Source organism: Ovis canadensis, chromosome 7, assembly GCF_042477335.2.
Source record: "Ovis canadensis isolate MfBH-ARS-UI-01 breed Bighorn chromosome 7, ARS-UI_OviCan_v2, whole genome shotgun sequence".
Taxonomy (NCBI): Eukaryota; Metazoa; Chordata; class Mammalia; order Artiodactyla; family Bovidae; genus Ovis; species Ovis canadensis.
The window spans coordinates 20,732,282-20,752,377 of NC_091251.1; the positions used below are offsets into that span (position 1 = coordinate 20,732,282).

Below are 20,096 nucleotides of genomic sequence, written 5' to 3' on the forward strand. Positions count from 1 at the left end.
TTTCTCCAGATATATGCTCAGGAGTGGGATTGCTGGATTATATGGTAGTTCTATTTTTTGTTTTTTAAGGACCCTCCGTACTTTTCTCCATAATGCTTGTACCAATTTACATTCCCACCAACATTGTAGAAGGATTCACTTTTTCCCACACTGTTTCCAACATTTATTGTTTGCAGATTTTTTGATAATGGCCATTCTGATGGTATGAGGTGATACCTCATTATAGTTTTGATTTGCATTTCTCTAACCATTACTGATGCTGAGCATCTTTTCATATGCTATTTGGCCATCTGTTTGCCTTCTTTGGAGATACGTCTATTTAGATCTTCTGCTCATTTAAAAAATTTTTTTATATTGAGTTGCTTGAATTACTTACGTATTTTGGAGATTAATCCCTTGTTGGTCACTTTGTTTGCAAATATGTTCTCCCATTCTTTGGGTTCTCTTTAATCAAAGAAAATGATAATTTGAAAAGATACACGCATCCCAATATTCATTGCAGCACTATTTGCAATAGCCAAGACTTGGAAACAACAGAAATGTCCACTGACAGAGTAGTAAAGAAGATGTGGTACCTATATACCATGAACAAAAATAATGCCATTTGCAGCAGCATGGATGAAGCTAGAGGCTGTCATACTGAGTGAAGTAAATCAGACAGAAAAAGACAAATAATAACCTGTAATAACTTATATGGGAAAAGAATCTAAAGAGTGGATATATGTAAATATATAACTGACTCACTTTGCTGTACAGAAACTAACACAACATTGTACATCAACTCTAATAAACATTTTAAAAAGAAATGATAAGGAATTGATTGAAGCTTAATTCAACCAATTGAAGAACATGCTTTTGAACTGTGGCACTGGAGAAAATTCTTGAGAGTCTGTTGGACTGCAAGGAGATCCAACCGGTCTGTCCTACAGGAAATCAGTCCTAAATATTCACTGGAAGAACGGATGCTGAAGCTGAAGCTCTAATACTTTGGCCACCTGATGTGAAGAACTGACTCACTGGAAAAGACCTTGATGCTGGGAAAGACTGAAGGCGGGAGGAGAAGGGGACGACAGAGGATGAGATGGTTGGATGGCATCACCAGTTCAACGGATATGAGTGTGAGCAACCTCTGGGAGAAGCTTCTCTGTCCTCTAGTGAAGGACAGGGAAGCCTGGCATGCTGCAGTCCATGGGGTGGCAGAGTCGGACACAACTAGTGACTGAACTGAACTGAACTGAAGGATAAGGATAGATTTATACTTAAGGACATATGGCATGGCACAGCAGACTAAGTTATGTTACTTAGAACCTTCATGCAATTTCCACCTGATACACAAAGCTTTTTTTCCCTCAAAAAAACACTGTCACTTTTTCTTCCAAACTAATGGTCAGAGGTAAGTTATAGATTAGTTGCAGGATAGGTCGGAATTTAGGATTAAATGGATTACCGTTGAGGCAAATAAAAAAATTACTTCAAGTAGCAGCTAATAAGTTTATTTATTCATTTTATAATGAATGGTTAAAACTTAAAATCTCATCTATAAAATGAGCTAGGAAGTACCCTTTACCTTAAGGTTACTTACAAGTAGTGTTTATGGGATTCCTTATCCCACCGCCCCACCCCAAAGATGGAAAAATAGCTTTTAATATAAAGATTTGGACAAATTCTTGATTAGACTCATAATGCTTTAAGGTAGGTCAGATGGGGTGGCTCGGGCAGCACATCTCTATTTTACATCGGAGAGGACATACTGTGTCTTCTCATTAAACATTTTTTGATGGCTAGGAGAGCACTGTGGTTCCTTGTTGGACTCAAAGCCTAAGGAATAATGTGTGCAGGACCTAGAGGGCAGGTTCCCTTTGGAGAGCTCACCCCCTGTGACTTAACTAGCAGGCGGTGCACAGGACAAAAAGCAGTCACAGCGGTCACTGAACTAGGACATCTAACAGGATTCTTACGTTCAGCAAATATTTAAGGATACCTGCTCTGTGACTGCGGAGAAGGCTATGGCACCCCACTCCAGTACTCTTGCCTGGAAAATCCCATGGATGGAGGAGCCTGGTAGGCTGCAGTCCATGGGGTTGCGAAAAGTCGGACAGACTGAGCGACTTCACTTTCACTTTCATGCATTGGAGAAGGAAATGGCAACCCACTCCAGTGTTCTTGCCTGGAGAAACCCAGGGACAGGGGAGCCTGGTGGGCTGCCGTCTATGGGGTCGCACAGAGTTGGACACGACTGAAGCGACTTAGCAGCAGCAGCTCTGTGACTGGCACTGGGCTAAGACCTGGGAGAAGATGGACAAGATGTAGTCGCTGACTTCCAAACGCTCAGGGCCAGCATTCTGAGGTCAGGCTCTGATTCTAAATAACCCTGGCTAAGGAAGGAAGTGTGTTTCAAGAAGCCCTCGTCGGTTTAAGGGCTGCTGGGGAAATGCCAGTTTAATGTAGACGAAACACCAAATAGATCCACTGAAACAGAAAAACTTTCTCTCCTGCTTGCATAGAATCTTTCTGCTTATTTTCCCACCAGGGATGCTTCTCTCTGCAAGCCAGACCTAAAGGAATTTGTTTTCTTGTACTGGGGGTTCCTAACCTCACAGAATCTGCAGAAGCCCTAAGAAAGCAGAGCATCAGAACACTACGTTTCAGTCTTGGTTTAGTATTAATTCTATGGTTTGGTTTAGTCGCTAAGTCGTGTCCGACTCTTTAGAGACCCCATGGATTGCAGCCCGCCAGGCTCCTCTGTCTATCGATTTTTCCAGGCAAGAATCCCGGAGTGGGTTGCCCTTTCCTTTTCCAGGGGGTCTTCCTGACCCAGGGATGGAACCCTAGTCTCTTGTGTCTCCTGCATGCAGGCAGATTCTTTACCGCTTGAGCCATTAGTTCTTGGCAAATCATTTCTTGGAGATTCGCTCTTCTTCTCTGTAAAATAAGCAGCTAGGAAGTGAACTCTGGGCAAAAAGTTTGAAAACGTTTTGAAAGCGTACGATGGTAAAAGCCTGCAAGAATGCTCGACTTAGTTCATCTCTCCTGAGCTACAGACTGTAGCAGCTTTCGCATTGGCTCTTCACGTCCTCGGTGCCGCCCGCCCCGCCCCCTCCCCGCCCTCGCCCCGCCCTCGCCCCGCCCCTCCCCGCCCTCGCCCCCGCCCACCCGGCAGCCTGCGCTTGTGCGCCGTAAGGCCCTTTTCGGCTCCCGTCGCTTCCTTTTCCGTCTCGGTCCCACCCACCGCCGGCACCATCGTTTCCGGTTCCGCCGAGAAACGGCCGGATCGCTTCGGTCCCTTCTCTAGCCCGCCCATTTGTCTAACGTTTCTGCGGCTTACGGGGTCGGTTGGACGGGAAGTTACCAATAAAGTTTTACTGTTTGAAAGCCGGCCTGGCTGGGCCTTGCCCATTATCCGTTCCCTTGTTTGTTTGTCCGCAGTCCCTCTCGGCTACAGGGAACAAGCTTAAGGGCGTCATGGCCAGGGGCCGCCGCGGCCGGGCGGAGCTGAGGCCGCCTTTCGCTGCCCACGCGCTCCCTTGGCTCCCGGGTCCACCGGCGTCCGCCTCGGTCTGAGCGCAGCCCCTTCCGCGCCCACGGGCCGCCTCGCGCCGGACCCCATGGCCTCCGAGGCGCCGCCGCCTTCGTTGTCTCCGTCGCCGCCACCCTCCCCCGAGCCTGAGCTGGCCCAGCTGAGGCGCAAGGTGGAGACGTTGGAACGCGAGCTGCGGAGCTGCAAGCGACAAGTGCGGGAGATCGAGAAGCTGCTGCACCACACGGAGCGGCTGTACCAGAGCGCCGAGAGCAACAACCAGGAGCTCCGCACCCAGGTGCGCCGTCCGGTTCCAGCCCCACGCCCCACCCAGCGGCGAGGCCTTCGAGGCCTGGGATCGCCTCGGGAGGGCTCCCTGGCAGGGCCCTGGACTGCTTTAGAGAGTTCCTGGAAGAGTTAAAAGTTTTGTGCTATTTTAATTACAAGAACCCTTGGAACAAACCTAAGAGTTGGGGTACTCGGTTTAGATGAAATGCGTGAGCTGCAGTTGCGACCGGGCGTGAAGTGAACTTAAGGACCTTGAGTTTTCATTCTCACTTGTAAAATGCCCTTGGCAGTAGGCACGTTTACAATATTCCAGATCACTTTTTGAGTTTGTAAAGCACCAATTGCAATCAGCCCCATTTATCATTGTCTAGAAGGGTGAACTGAAATTGAGCTTTCAAGTTCCAGTTCAAGTCGCTCAGTCGTGTCCGACTCTTTGCGACTTTGGTTGAGCCTTGAATTGAGCCTTGGTTGCCCATAAAATGAGAATGATGGGACCAACTGATGAAGGTTAAGTCAAATTAAGCGTCCATAAACTGTTTCACCGTTTTGATCGCTATACATATGTGAGGGGGCTTCCCTGGTGGCTCAGTGGTAAAAGAATCTACCTGCCAATTCAGGAGACGTGAGTGGGAGGGTTCGGAAAATCGTGTGGAGCAGGTAATAGCAATCCCCTCCAGTATTCTTGCCTGGGAAATCCCATGGACAGAGAAGCCTAATGGGCTACAGTTCATAGGGTCGTGAAGATTCAGACACGACTGAGCGACTAAAAAGCAAGAAGGTATTAATGTGAGGTTCTGGGCATTTATCTTGAGTTGTCTGGTGGAAGTCGGGAAGATAGAACTCTGCTTGTTAAAGACACTAAGCAGCTAACTCTTTGCCATAAAATACAGTAAGGGCAAATATTTAAACTGACAAACATCTGCTACTACCACTGAAGCTGAAACTAGAGTGAGGCAAACAAGGCACCTAAGGCACAAAATTTAAGGAGGCACTCACACTTAGGCTCATGAAAGTTTAGGATAGTACCTGAGAATCAGTAATCCCCTTGAATTTTTAAACAGTATAATTTTTCCAGCTTGATTTTTTTGGTCTATTGCATTCTTTCCCAACAAGTTATATTTACATGTAATTATTAATTTCAGTTAAACTGTTGTCCTTTGACATATATTGGTACATTTCCTAAAACCACAGGGTGAAAATTAAAGTATCAGACTTTGTTATGCTTTGTCAAATAAGCTATGCAAATAAGTGCTGAGTTGCAGTGACTTTCTGTGACCATTGTATGGAGTTGTTAATATTATGATACAGAAAATTTGTGTTTGGTTACTCAACAGCTCTTTCTTGGACACCTACAGGAGACTACAAATACGGTTAAAATATTGTGGGGAGAGGGGAGGAAAATTTGATAGCCTTAAAAAAAATCCTTTTATAATTCTAAATTGTGAAAGTTCTGCTTGCTAGAGATTCTAAAAACGTTTCTGCTAGTCTTTGAAGAGCTAGCATTTTGGTTATTAGTGTTAACTTGATAGTCGTCTAATATGAAAAATTGAAATGCACAGAAAGTTGTAACTCTCCTAGTGATAGTAATGGCTCTTCTTTACTATCTTTCTAGTCAGCCGCCCCTGGTGTTGGGTGGAGTTTGTTAACTATCATTGCTAATTACTAGATAGCGGTTTCTCTGGAGCAGTGAAAAATTGGCTTGAGAACTGAAGTTGAACTACCAGTAAAATACATAAATGTACAGGCTTTAGAGTCAAAGAAACTTTGTGCAAATTACTTTATCTCTTTAAGTTTCTCATGTTTAAAATGGGGATTAGGACAGCCAGTTTGTAAGGTGGTTGTAAGAATGAATGTGTTGTCATCCAAAGTACCAAGTGTAGTGCCTAGAATGTAGCACGTGCTAAATAAATTATCTTGTTCACAGTAATAATAGTAGTAGCTAGAACCAGGACTAGGGCAAGGCAATCAGTAACCTAAGGTGAAAAATTCAAGGGGGTACTGATTCTCAGGTACTATCCTAAACTTTCATGAGCCTAAGTGTGAGTGCCTCCTTAAATTTTGTGCCTTTGGTGCCTTGCTTGCTTCAGTCTAGTTCCAGCTTTGGTAGTAGCAGCAGATCTGATCATTTATGAAATGCATGCTAAGTTGCTAAGGCACTTCAGTCTTGTCCAACTCTGTGCAACCCCATAGACAGCAGCCCACCAGGCTCCCCCATCCCTGGGATTCTCCAGGCAAGAACACTGGAGTGGGTTGCCATTTCCTTCTCCAATGCATGAAAGTGAAAGGTGAAAGTGAAGTCGCTCAGTCTTGTCCGCGACCCCATGGACTACAGCCTACTAGGCTCCTCCATCCATGGGATTTTCCAGGCAAGAGTACTGGAGTGGGGTGCTATTGCCTTCTCTGATGAAATGCATAGAAAATCAGTATATAATCAGTCTTACCACCTTTCTCTTTTTAACCTCTGTGTAACATGAAAGAAATAGGTGGAAGCTTGTATTTTAGTTTCATGCTTATAAGGAATATAATCTCACATTACATCATCGAAAAAGCAAGAGAATTACAGAAAAACATCTATTACTGCTTTATTGATTATGCCAAAGCTTTGACTGTGTGGGTCACAATAAACTGGAAAATTCTGGAAGAGATGGGAATACCTGATCACCTGACCTGCCTCATGAGAAATCTGTATGCAGGTCAGGAAGCAACAGTTAGGAGTGGATATGGAACAGCAGACTTTTCCAAATCAGGAAAGGAGTATGTCAAGGGTGTATATTGTCACCCTGCTTATTTAACTTATATACAGAGTACATCATGAGAAACACTGAGCTGGATGAAGCACAAGCTGGAATCAAGATTGCCGGGAGAAATGTCAGTAATCTCAGATATGCAGATGACACCACCCTTATGGCAGAAAGTGAAGAAGAACTAAAGAGCCTCTTGATGAAAGTGAAAGTGGAGAGTGAAAAAGTTGGCTTAAATAAAGCTCAGCAGTCAGAAAACTAAGATCATGGCATCAGGTCCCACATTTCATGGCAAATAGATGGGGAAACAATGGAAACAGTGTCAGACTTTATTTTCTTGGGCTCCAAAATCACTGCAGATGGTGATTGCAGCCATGAAATTAAAAGATGCTTACTCCTTGGAAGGAAAATTATGACCAACCTAGACAGCATATTAAAAAGCAGAGACGTTACTTTGCCAACAAAGGTCCGTCTAGTCAAAGCTATGGCTTTTCCAGTAGTCATGTATGGATGTGAGAGTTGGGCTATAAAGAAAGCTGAGCATTGAAGAATTGACGCTTTTGAACTGTGGTGTTGGAGAAGACTCTTGAGAGTCCCTTGGACTACAAGGAGATCCAACCAGTCCATCCTAAAGGAGATCAGTCCTAGGTGTTCATTGGAGGGAATGACGCTAAAGCTGAAACTCCAATACTCTGGCCACCTGATGTGAAGAGCTGACTCATTTGAAAAGACCCTGATGCTGGGAAAGATTGAGGGCAGGAGGAGAAGGGGACGACAGAGGATGAGATGGCTGGATGGCATCACCGACTTGATGCACATGTGTTTGGGTGAACTCCGGGAGTTGGTGATGGACAGGGAGGCCTGGCGTGCGGTAGTTCATGGTGTCACAAAGAGTCAGACATGACTGAGTGACTGGACTGAACTGAGCTGAATTGAGTCTTGCATTGAGACCCTGTCTGACTGAGGTTGCTAATAAGTGCTCTTTTCTGTTGATGGGTGTTCACGCTCTGGTGCTCTGGCCTTGACCTTCAGTGAGGTACAGGGAGCCCAGAGGCCCCTCTGAGGCAGTCATCTCTGCTTCCTTCTGCTCCAGTTATTTAGGTATAAGATTAATATTTCAAGAAAAAAGTGTGTTAACGTATATGAGTGACATTATTTAAGTGAATAGTTAATTCCAGGTGGAGAACACTGAATGATACTAGGTAATTTAATTCTCCTCAGGGAGAGCTGCTGACCAGTTAAAGTGTTAGTATAAAGACATTCTTATTTTGTTAGAAATAAATAAATCTGTTCACAGGGTCTTACTGATGTCGTAAGTCTGATTTTTGGAAGGAATAGTCTGAGGTTTCCCAAGAGAGTATAGGAATAAAAACACCTCCCTTTGCAGATGTAAAACATGAAAGCCAATTATAGTATTTTTAGTTTTTCTGAAAGGAAACTAGCTGATCCTGGTACTTCTCCAAACTTTTACCAAGAAAAATAATTACTGTAATTTTAGGAGAATAATGTACATGTTAGTAGGTGGCTGTATGGTTTATTTCCTAAAGCCATTTTTTCTTTCAGGTAGAAGAGCTCAGTAAAATACTCCATTGTGGGAGAAACGAAGATAATAAAAAGTCTGATGTAGAAGTACAAACAGAGAACCACCCTCCTTGGTCAATCTCAGGTACTCACCTTATAGTGAAGCTATCCAAATACTTTCACCTTCAAATCGTGCTAGTGTGGCGTTTTCTTTAAACTTAAAAAAAAAAAAAAAAAATATATATATATATATATATATATATATATGTACACACACACACACCCCTAGATAAATAGAGCTGTTACAAAGTTGCCTTTTCTCTATATGACTTGGCATTTTCAGATAATCTGTTTGCTCTTGTGGGAAAGCAGAACTTGTTGCTCTTATAAATGCGCAGTATTGCTGCTGTTTTCAGTGACATGTTCACCGAGTAGTCCTTGCTCTGCTGTAACCCGTCTGCTCGCTCCTCGCCTTGCTTGTGACCAGGGGGCGTGTTTTCTTGTTGACGTATTACACTTAGTATCAGTTCCGTGTCAGTCTCAGGTCCTTCTGGGAGGAGGCCGGGCCTACAACCATGGCCTCATCAATGGCGTGATGTTGGGAGGCAAAATCACTGAGCGCCTGGGTTTTAACAAGTAGGGATCACAAGAAATGGTCTTTCCCAATCAATTTTGCCTTGTTTATTCTGTGCACAACTTAGCAAATGATGGTATGTTTTTTTAAAAAGTCAGCATCGTGACTGAAATGTGATGGAAAAATGAGCCCTTGACATGTTGTCTTTATTCCATTGTCGTTTGATATTCAACGACACTAAGGTGTGTGCTTAGATATTTTTAAGAGTTGCTAATTTTTTTGGACAGAACACAACCTGTCTACCTGTTTTTTCTTTTTACTCTTGCTATGGAAAATCCAAATCTGCTTACCTTTTTTTTTTCTTTTTAGCTTGACAGCTAGGGTTCTGAAGGTGACGTTAGAATCAAAGATGCATCCTTCTGCAGATTTACTTGCACTCTTCATTTTAATCTGTTAAAATGTGTTTAATTGTAAAAATACAAGTTGTATGCAATGTGTGCTCTTTGGTGTTTGCTGGTAATGTTTTGGAATTAAGTTCTTTTATATACACTATTCTAATATGATACCACTTTTTGTTTTTGCAATAGATTATTACTATCAGACATACTATAATGAAGTTAATCTTTCAAATAAAGCATCTGAACTCTCAGTTCAGGAAGATAAGAATATCGAAGCTTCTACTTTTAATTCTAAAGACCAGTCTCACATACAAAATGATACTTACGCTGGTACTGATATAACAGAAGATGTTAATTTTGGACAAGAGGACCATTTTGCCTCGAATTCACAGGTAATAGAGTGCTTTACTTGAAACTGTTATTACAGGAACTTGTTCTTTGTTGTTATTATGGAGAAAAACAGAGTTCTTTCTTTTATCACAGCATATGCAAGGGTTGTAAACATGCTGTAATTATGTAGTAAATGATACACTTTTTGAGAAACAAAAATTAGAACTGATTCATATGTGTTATTGTTTTCCTACTCTATTGTGTTCCAAAAAAAAGTATGGTACGCATAAACTAAAGCAAAATTTGTCAGTATGTTTTGACTCAACCAAAAAATCTTGAACAACCGCAATACCATGCTCACACCAGCTTCTTTCAATGCTTCCTATATGTCTAACATCATGCTATTGTCAAATTTCCCAGAATGTTTTATAAATTAGTTTCTACAGTTTGTTTGAATCAGGATCTTGTAAGGTTTATGCAGGGCAACTGCTTAATGTGTGACATAGAATTCATAGCTTTCCTCACCCATCTGTTTTCTAAAATTGTTTCCTTTGCGCCTGTAACTATTGAAGAATCCTGAACATTTGTCGTAAAGAATAGTTCCGTCTGTATTTTGTGGATCGCTTCCCTATGGTATTAGATATTTATTTTTGAATAATGGTCACTCACTCATGTCTTCAAAACGGGGTCAGATTTGAATTAACTGACATTTTTTTTTAATGGCAATCAAATTGTAATTGATAGCCATCCCTTTCCATTGCAGAAACTGAGGTCTTATATTCCAAATAGTTTATAGGTCTGTTTATTGTTCAAATTCTGTTACTTTTTTATTTAAGGATGTTTTTGTCCTATTTGACATGATTGTACCATATCTAGGAGCCAGCATCTGCGTTAGCAACAGAGAATACATCCTTAGAAGGTTCATCACTAGCTGAAAGTTTGAGAGCTGCAGCAGAAGCTGCTGTATCACAGACTGGCTTTAGCTATGATGAGAACACTGGATTGTATTTTGATCACAGTACTGGATTCTATTATGATTCTGTAAGTGTCTCAGACCTTTTCATACTGGATGGTTGTGTTCCTAGCTGCTTGAATGCTTAATATTAAACCTTAGGTTGAATTAAGAAAAGCAGGGAGCTGCATGTAAAAATTGTTTGATTCAGAGCTACTTGATAAGAATAAAGATTTCTAAAATAGCTTATGATACTATACTTTTATGTTTATTTAATTAGATGAGTTAATTGTGTTATTATAGATTACTATTTTAGAGAGATCTAATAACCTTTACATTGTAAAGCAACATACAAAAATATTAGCATATTTAATAAAAAGAGATGAGAACTGTATTTTGTAAAATGTTTCAGAACTTAACATTTTTTCGTAGAATTTATACAGAAGTAACATTGTTAGTTCTAGGCTTGGCGGTGAGATTTTTTTTTTTTAATTGTTTCAAATACCTATATCTTTGTGAATTCATTTTAGTCCACAAAGGAGTCTTTTTTTAAAAAAGTTCTTTATGGCATGTTTATTATTACTGTTTTATTTTCTCTGTCCTTTAAGCATTCTACTTAAAAAAAAAAAAATCTATCTGTTAACAGTGAGAACTAGGGAATTAGTGTGGAATCAGAAATGCAGTGAACCACCAACTAGGACAAAACCAGAAAATAAAATTCTTGATTTATAATACAGTGTTTTGATTGCTGAAGATCTAGTACTGAGTTGGATTTTTTCAGCTTTTGATGACAGTAATGATGGAACTCAGTACACCCACATTCTTCAACCTCTGTGGTCTACAAATATGGTCTGGTTCAGGAATTACAGAATGTAATGAGTGCCACAAAGTGGAGTAGATATTCACAGTTCCAGTTGTAGGAACTGCTATTAACTAATCTAGGGAACATAATGATAAGAGTAAATATTTTAGTTAGATAATCGATTTCATTAGCTTGTCAGTTGGCACTTGGTACAGTGCTTTGTAAATACTTTGTAAAGAGAGAGTTTTCTTTCATAGGAGTATGCCAATTGAAAATGTTAATTAATACCCAGGAAATAAATGTTTAAACTCTTATTACCAAAGAAAATAATGATTAGCTAATTGGTTTCTAGGAAAATACGCGATTTCCAAGTATATGACATTAGCGTCTGCCATTCTTCCACCTTCCTTTCTGTAGCTTTCCTCCTGACATCTCTTCCGTAAATGCTTAATCACGTTCTGCAGGTTGTGTGTCTTTGGAGTAGGGGCGTCATTGTTTTGCCATTTTTATTTTGCTAGTTTTCATTTTATTTTAATTAAACAAAAATTTTCTTACATAATTGAAATGTCTGTATTTCAGGCTGAAAGGTAACAGATTAAAAAGATTTCAGTTGTAGAAGTTCTGTTATCGTTGGAAATAAAGATTTAAAGCTTCCATTCATTTTTTTAGCTAAACGAAGGATAGTGAGGATTATAAATATTTTTTGTAAGAGATTGACAAAATGAATTAGTAAATTGTAATAGTATCAACACTTAGAAAAATAATTCTTTTTCAGGAAGCTTTAGCTGCTTAATCTCAGTGTATTGCCAGATGTTTCCAGGTCTGATCTGCATGGATTTATGATGTAAATAAGATATAGACGATTCAATCAAATCTTGGCCAGTTCAGTTCAGTCGCTCAGTCATGTCCGTCTCTTTGTGACCCCATGAATCACAGCACGCCAGGCCTCCCTGTCCGTCACCAACTCCCGGAGTTCACTCAGACTCGGCATCCATCAAGTCAGTGATGCCATCCAGTCATCTCATCCTCTGTCGTCCCCTTCTCCTCCTGACCCCAATCCCTCCCAGCATCAGAGTCTTTTCCAATGAGTCAACTCTTTGCATGAGGTGGCCAAAGTACCGGAGTTTCAGCTTTAGCATCATTCTCTCCAAAGAAATCCCAAGGCTGATGTCCTTCAGAATGGACTGGTTGGATCTCCTTGCAGTCCAAGGGACTCTCAAGAGTCTTCTCCAACACCACAGTTCAAAAGCATCAATTCTTTGGCACTCAGCCTTCTTCACAGTCCAACTCTCACATCCATACATGGCCACTGGAAAAACCATAGCCTTGAATAGACGGACCTTTGTTGGCAAAGTAATGTCTCTACTTTTGAATATGCTATCTAGGTTGGTCATAACTTTTCTTCCAAGGAGTAAGCGTTTTTTAATTTCATGGCTGCAGTCACCATCTGCAGTGACTTTGGAGTCCCCAAAAAATAAAGTCTGACACTGTTTCCATTGTTTCCCCATCTATTTCCCATGAAGTGATGGGACCAGATGCCATGATCTTCGTTTTCTTAATGTTGAACTTTAAGCCAACTTTTTCACTGTCCTCTTTCACTTTCATCAAGAGGCTTTTTAGTTCCTCTTCACTTTCTGCCATAAGGGTGGTGTCATCTGCATATCTGAGGTTATTGGTATTTCTCCCGGCAATCTTGATTCCAGCTTGTGCTTCTTCCAGCCCAGCGTTTCTCATGATGTCCTCTGCATAGAAGTTAAATAAGCAGGGTGACAATATACAGCCTTGACGTACTCCTTTTCCTATTTGGAACCATTCTGTTGTTCCATGTCCAGTTCTAACTGTTGCTTCCTGACCTGCATATAGGTTTCTCAAGAGGCAGGTCAGGTGGTCTGGTATTCCCATCTCTTGAAGAATTTTCAGAGTTGATTGTGATCCACACAGTCAAAGGCTTTGGCATAGTCAATAAAGCAGAAAGAGATGTTTTTCTGGAACTCTCTTGCTTTTTCCATGATCCAGCAGATGTTGGCAATTTGATCTCTGGCTCCTCTGCCTTTTCTAAAACCAGCTTGAACATCAGGAAGTTCACGGTTCACGTATTGCTGAAGCCTGGCTTGGAGAATCTTGAGCATTACTTCACTAGCTTGTGAGATGAGTGCAAGTGTTTGAGCATTCTTTGGCATTGCCTTTCTTTGGGATTAGAATGAAAACTGACCTTTTCCAGTCCTGTGGCCACTGCTGAGTTTTCCAAAAAGTTTTTGGAAAAAGTTTTTAAAGATTTGGAAATCTTGGCCAGTATCTAATAAATGCAGATGATTCTATAATTTTATCTTTCTAGTTTTTATCTATAATTGACCAAAATTCTTTATTGCATGGCTGCTTTACAGTAAGTCTTATGTAGTTGCTTAGTGTAGAATTGATTAATGAAGACAGTTGTTTGATTTCTTTGTATAGAATGTTATGTTACAGTATTCATGAGCTTAATTTTATTTTCAAATTTTCTCCAGAATTTTGAATCATGAACAGTAAGAGGCAAATCTTTATGACACTGAGAGGAGAGCTTAGGGGTTTATACTACCAAATCATTACCATGTAATTATATAGATGATGAGTCTGGAATTGCTTTTATGTGGTCAGCTTTTTCTGATGCATGCCTTAGTTTTCATGACTTCTAAAGGTTTCTTGTTGAACCATCTGAAGTTGCTATTTCTGTAAGCATAAACATGGTCAAATGTTGGCAATTATCTGAGATTTAATTTAATATATATATGTATTTATTTTCCACACTTGGAAAACTAGAGGAGATATTGAATGGTATTTTGGAAAATTACAAGCATTTTTATTATGTTATCTTTTTTTTTTCCAGAAAAAACTGTAATTCTTTAAAGAAACACATTTACTAGAAAGCTTAGTTTTCCATTTTATTTCATCATGAATAGAACTTACTGTTCCCTTCACTTTGCAAGGAAAACCAGCTGTATTATGATCCCTCCACTGGAATTTATTACTACTGTGATGTGGAAAGTGGTCGATACCAGTTTCATTCTCGAGTGGATTTGCAGCCTTATCAGACTTCTGGCACAAAACAAAGTAAAGATAAAAAATTGAAGAAAAAAAGAAAGGATCCAGATTCTTCTGCGACAAATGAAGAAAAGGTAATGTCATCATAATTTTTAAAACCTACACAATGGTGGCATAGTTAAGCCAGATTTCTTTTTTTGCATTCTGCTTTACTTATTTGGCTACTCTGGGTCTTTTTGTGGTGTGCAGGCTCTTCATTGCGGTGTTTGGGCTTCCTGATTTTAGTGCCCAGGCTCAGCTGGCCGGCAGCATATGGGATCTTAGTTCCTCCAGCAGGGATAGAAACTGTGTCCCCTGCTTTGGAAGCTGAATTCCTAACCACTAGACCACCAGGGAAGTCCCAAAGCCAAAATTTTTGATGAAACTGGAAATCATTTAGTAACTCTGCTTTTTTTTTTAATTTAATTAGAGTATCTTTGCTTTATAGTGTTGTGTTAGTTTGTGCTGTACAGCAGAGTCATCCAGCCACAGATGTGTGAGATGTGCGTGTCTCCTCTTCCTGGACTTCCTTGGCATTTAGGTCACCGCAGAGCACTGAGCAGAGTTCCCTGTGCTGTGCGCGTGGTTCTCATCAGGCATCTGCTTTACACATAGTAGCGTGTCTGTGGCTTCCTGGTGGCGCTAGGGAGGAAGTCTACCTGCCAGCGCTGGAGACGCAGGAGGCTCAGATTCAGTCCCTGGTTCGAGAAGATCCCCTGGCGTAGGAAACAGCACCCCACTCCAGGATTCTAGCCTGGAGAACCCCATGGACAGAGAAGCCTGGTGGGCTATAGTCCCCGGGGTCACAAAGAGTCAGACACGACTGAGCAGCTGAGCACACACATGCAGTGTATATACGCCAGTCCCAGTCCCCCGACCCACCCTACCCAGTAAGTCTGTGTTTTAGGTACAGCATTCAATTAGAATATTCCATTATATAATAATAAGGTGCCAGAATCTTACAAAAGAAACTTTTACATGGGGAAAACATGGACTTTTTACAATTTCTCAGTTACGAGAAGCAGAAAAATTTTTTTTCTTTTTTTCAGCCTGAAATTGACCGCTGAAAAATTTTTTTAAAGTTTGAAGCAGGTAGATATAGGGCAGATAAAGTACTCTTGTGTAATTTGGAAGAAGACCATTCAGAGCATCTGTTGATACGCTGATGTCAGTGCACAACTCACAACACAAGAAAAACAGTTTATAAGCAGCTGTGGGTAAAAGTTCAACATTCTTAGTTACGTTGAGCAGTTACTTACGTTAGGAAACGTAAGAAAAAATCCACTGCTAGCAAATACAGGACGTATGTGTATTTACTAGTGTGGACTGGCGTCTTTGGGGAAATCGGTTGCTTGCTCGCATGTGTGCTCATGTCTGACTCTTTGCGACCCGATGTCTGTTTCTGTTTTGTAAGTGAGTTTGTGTCACGTTTTAGATTCCATGTATAAGTGATTTATATAATATTTGTCTTTTTTCTGATCTACTTCATTTAGAATAATAATCTCTAGTTGTATCCACGTTGCTGCAAACGGCGTGATACTTTTTCATGGCTGAGTAGAGTCCGTTGTGCATATATACCACCTCTTTATCGGCTGATCTGTCTGTGAACTTTTAGGTTGCGTCTGTGTCTTGGCTGTTATAAACAGTGCTGCTGTGAATATTGGTGTGCGTGTGTCTTTTTGAATTTGTTTTCTCTGGATATCTGCCCAGGAGTGGGATTGATGGACCATAATGTAACTCTCCGTGTGTATGCTCAGTCTTGTGTGCAGGCTCAGTCGTACCCCACTCTGTGCGACCCCATGGACTGTAGCCCACCAGGCTCCTCTGTCCATGGGATTCCCCAGGCAGGAAGACTCGAGTGGGTTGCCTTTTCCTTCTCCAGGGGATCTTCCCAACTCAGGGATCGAACCCATGTCCTGTACATGAGCAAGTGGATTCTTGACCACTGAGCCACCTTGGAAGCCCAGGGTAACTCTATTTTTAGCATTTTAAGGAACTTCCATACTATTTTCCATAGTGGCTGCACAACTTACATTCCCATCAACAGTACAGGAGGGTTCTCTTTTCTCCACACCATCTCCAGCATTTATTATTTGTAGACTTTTTAATCATGGCCATTCTGAACAGTGTGGGATGTTACTTCATTATAGTTTTGATTTGCAGTTCTCTAGTAATTAGTGAAGAAGCATCTTTTCATGGGCCTCTTGGCTATCTGTATGTTTTCTTTGGAGAAATGTCTATTTAGGTCTTCTTCCCAATTTTTTGATTGTGTTATTTGTTTTTCTTTTCTTACTGAGTTGTATGAGCTGTTTATGTATTTTGGAAAATTGTCATTAGTCACATCATTTGTGAAGATTTTCTCCCAGTCTGTAGGTTGCCTTTTTGTTCATTTATAGTTTAGTTTGCTGTGCAAAAGCATATAAGTTTGATTAGATCCCTTTTGTTTATATTTCTATAGGTTTGAAACACTGACATATGAAAACATTGCTACTATATGTCAAAGAATATTTTACCTGTGTTCTCTTCTAAGAGTTTAATGGCATCATGTCTCAATATTGACGTCTTTAAGGCCATATTGAGTTTATTTTTGGGTAGGTTATGAGGGAATGTTCTAACTTTACTGATTTTTATATGTGGCTGTCAGCTTTCCCAACATCACTTGCTGAAGAGACTGTCTTTTCTCCATTGTATATTCTTTCCTCTGTTACATTTAAGTCTTTAATCTATTTTGAATTTATTTTTGTGTATGGTGTGAGAAAATTGTCCAGTTTCACTTTTTTGCATTTAGCTATTTAGTTTTTCCAACACCATTTACTAAAGAGGCAGTCTTTTCCCATTGTATATTCTTGCCTCCCTTGTAGATTAGTTGCTCATATAAATGTGAGTTTATTTCTGGGCTCTGTTCTATTGTATTGATCTGTGTGTCTTCTTTTGTGCTGGTACTGTACTGTTGGTTACTGTAGCTTTGTAGTATATTTTTAAATTATAGAGTACGTGGTACCTCCAGCTTTGTTCTTCTTTCTTAAGATTGTTTTGCCTATTTGGGTTCTTTTTTTGTTTCCCTACAAATTACAGAATTTTTCTAGTTCTATGAAAAACACCATTGGAATTTGATAGAGACTGCATTAAGTATATAGATTGCTTTGGATATAGCATAGCCATTTTAACAGTATTAATTTCCCTAATCCATGAGCACAGTATATCTTTCCCTTTCTTTCATCAATATCTTAGAGTTTTCAGAGTATGAGTCCGTTACCTCTTTGGTTTGATTTATTCATAGGTATTTTATTCTTTTTGATGCAGTTATAAATGTGATTGTTTTCTTAATTTCTCTTGTAGTTTGTTGTTATTCATATAAAAATACAGCAGGTTTCTGTATTTTTGTATATTTGTATTCTGAAGCTTTACTGAGTTCATATTAGTTCTCGTAGGTTTTGGTAATGTCTTTAGGATTTTCTATCTGTTGTATCATATCACCTGCAAACAGTGACAGTCTAACTTCTTTTCTCGTGTGGACTTCTTGTCTTTCTTTTTCTTGTCTGTTTTCTGTGGCGAGGACATCCAGTATTGTGTTGAATAGATGTGGCAAGTGTGACACCGGTCTTGTGCCTGATCTTAGAGAAGACGCTTCAGCTTTCCAGCATTGAGTGTGATGCTGGGCATGGTTTGTCATATGTATGTGTGTGTGCTGAGTAGTTTCAGTCGGGTCTGACTTTTTGTGACCCCGTGGACTATAGCCCACCAGGCTCCTCTCTCCATGGGATCCTCAGGCAGGATTACTGGGGTAGGTTGCCATGCCCTCCTCCAGGGTGGGTTTGTTATACATGACCTTTATTAAGTACATTTCCTTTGTATCTACTTTGTTTAGTTTATCCTAAGTTGATGTTGAATTTTGTCAAAAACTTTTTCTGTTGAGATATTCATATGATTTTAACTCTTCAGTGTGTTAGTGTGGTGTATCACGTTGATTGATTTGTGGGTATTAAGCCATCCTTGCATTCCTGGGATAAATCCCATTTGATCGTGGTGTGTGGTCTTTTAATATATTGTTGAATTTGTTATGCTAGTATTTTTACATCTGTGTTCATCAGTGACATTGGCCTGAAATTTTATTTTATTTGTGGTGTGTTTGGTTTTCGTGTCAGGCTGATGCTGGCCTTATAGAATGAGTTCAAAATGTTCCTTCCTCTTTAACTTCTTAGAATAATTTGAGAAAGACAGGTTTGTTAGTTCAGTAGTTCAGTTCAGCTCAGTCATGTCTGACTCTTTGCGACCCCATGAACTGCAGCATACTGAGCTTCCCTGTCCAGCACCAACTCCCCGAGCCTGCTGAAGCTCATGTCCATCGAGTCGGTGATGCCATCCAACCATCTCATCCTCTATCATCCCCTTCTCCTCCCGCCTTCAATCTTGCCCAGCCTCAGGGTCTTTTCCATTGAGTCAGATTTCTCAGGAGGCAGGTTAGGTGGTCTGGTATTTCCATCTCTTTAAGGATTTTCCACAGTTTGTTGTGATCCACATAGTCAAAGGCTTTGGTGTAGTCAATAAAGCAGAAGTAGATGTTTTTCTGAAACTCTCTTGCTTTTTGGATGATCCAGTGGATGTTGGCAATTTGATCTCCTGTTCCTCTGCCTTTTCTAAATCGAGCTTGCACATCTGGAAGTTCTCGGTTCACGTACTGTTGAAACCTGGCTTGGAGAATTTTAAGTATCACTTGACTAGCGTGTGAGATGAGTGCAATTGTGCAGTAGATTGCGCATTCTTTGGCATTGCCTTTCTGGATGTAAAACTGACCTTTTCCAGTCCTGTGGCCACTGCTGAGTTTTCTGAATTTGCTGGCATATGGAGTGAGCACTTTAACAGCATCATCTTTTATGTTTTTTAACTATTCCCTAAATGTTTGGTAGAATTCACTTGTGAGGTCATCTGGTCCTGGATTTTTATTACTTATGAGATTTTTGATTGTTGAATCATTTTCATTTCTGGTAAATGGTTCATTGATATTTTTTCCATTATCCTGATTCAGTCTTGGGAGACTGTTTTTCAGGATTTATCCATTTTGTTCTGAGTTGTCCATTTTATCGGCATATCATTGTTCATAGTAAACTCTTATTCTTTTTATTTCTGCAATATCAATTGTAACTTCTCCTCTTTGATTTCTGATTTGATTTATTTGGGTCCTCTTTGATGATGAGTCCATCTAAAGGCTTAACAATTTTGTTTATTTTTTCAAAGAACCATCTCGTAGTTTCACTGACCTTTTTTCTTTTTTTAATCTCTGTATCCTTTCTTCTTCTTCTTTTTTTCATTGTGTGTACCTTGCAGCTTGCAGGATCTTAGTTCCCCAACAGAGATTAAACCTGTGCCCCCCTGCAGTGGAAGCACAGAGTCCTAACCACTGGGCCTCCCAGGGGTTTCTTGTATCATTTATTTCTATTCTGACTTTTATTGTTTCTTCTCTTAACTTTGGATATTCTCCTTCTTTTCTAGGTCCTTCAGCTGTAACGTTAGATTGTTTATTTGGAATTTTTCTTATTCCTGAGTTAGGCTTGTGTTGTTCTTAACTTCTTAGAACTGCTTTTGCCTCATCCCATGGATTTTAGATAATTATATTAACATTTGCATTTGTCTCCAGTAATTTTTTCAGATCTCCTTTTTGAGTTCACTAGTGACCAGTTGCTTGTATAGTAGCTTGTTGTTTAGACTCTTAGGTGTTTTTTGCAGTTTATTTCTTATAGTGGGTTTCTAGTCTTTCACTGTTGTGATTGGAAAAGCTGCGTAATAATTCAGTCTTAAATTTCTTTATTTGAAATTGAAGTATAATTGATTTACAGGATTGTGCTAATTTCTGCTGCACAGAAAAGTGACTCAGTTATACACACATATATATTCTTTTTTTAAAAATATTGTTTTCCA

At 40.1% G+C, this 20,096-nt stretch overlaps 1 protein-coding gene across 2 annotated transcripts in view; it reads left to right on the forward strand.

The window, feature by feature from the left end:
- The first annotated feature begins 3,173 nt into the window (after positions 1–3,173).
- The window catches only part of AGGF1 (angiogenic factor with G-patch and FHA domains 1), a 42,751-nt gene continuing 25,828 nt past the window's right edge, over positions 3,174–20,096 (forward strand). Inside the window, exons 1-5 of one of the 2 annotated variants that reach the window (XM_069595349.1) lie at positions 3,174–3,815; positions 8,110–8,212; positions 9,229–9,431; positions 10,246–10,410; positions 14,087–14,275. In XM_069595349.1, the coding sequence (XP_069451450.1) occupies positions 3,606–3,815; positions 8,110–8,212; positions 9,229–9,431; positions 10,246–10,410; positions 14,087–14,275 (870 nt within the window). In that variant the 5' untranslated portion in view covers positions 3,174–3,605. The remainder of the gene's footprint in view (positions 3,816–8,109; positions 8,213–9,228; positions 9,432–10,245; positions 10,411–14,086; positions 14,276–20,096) is intronic. The other variant, XM_069595350.1, reaches the window with a different exon arrangement.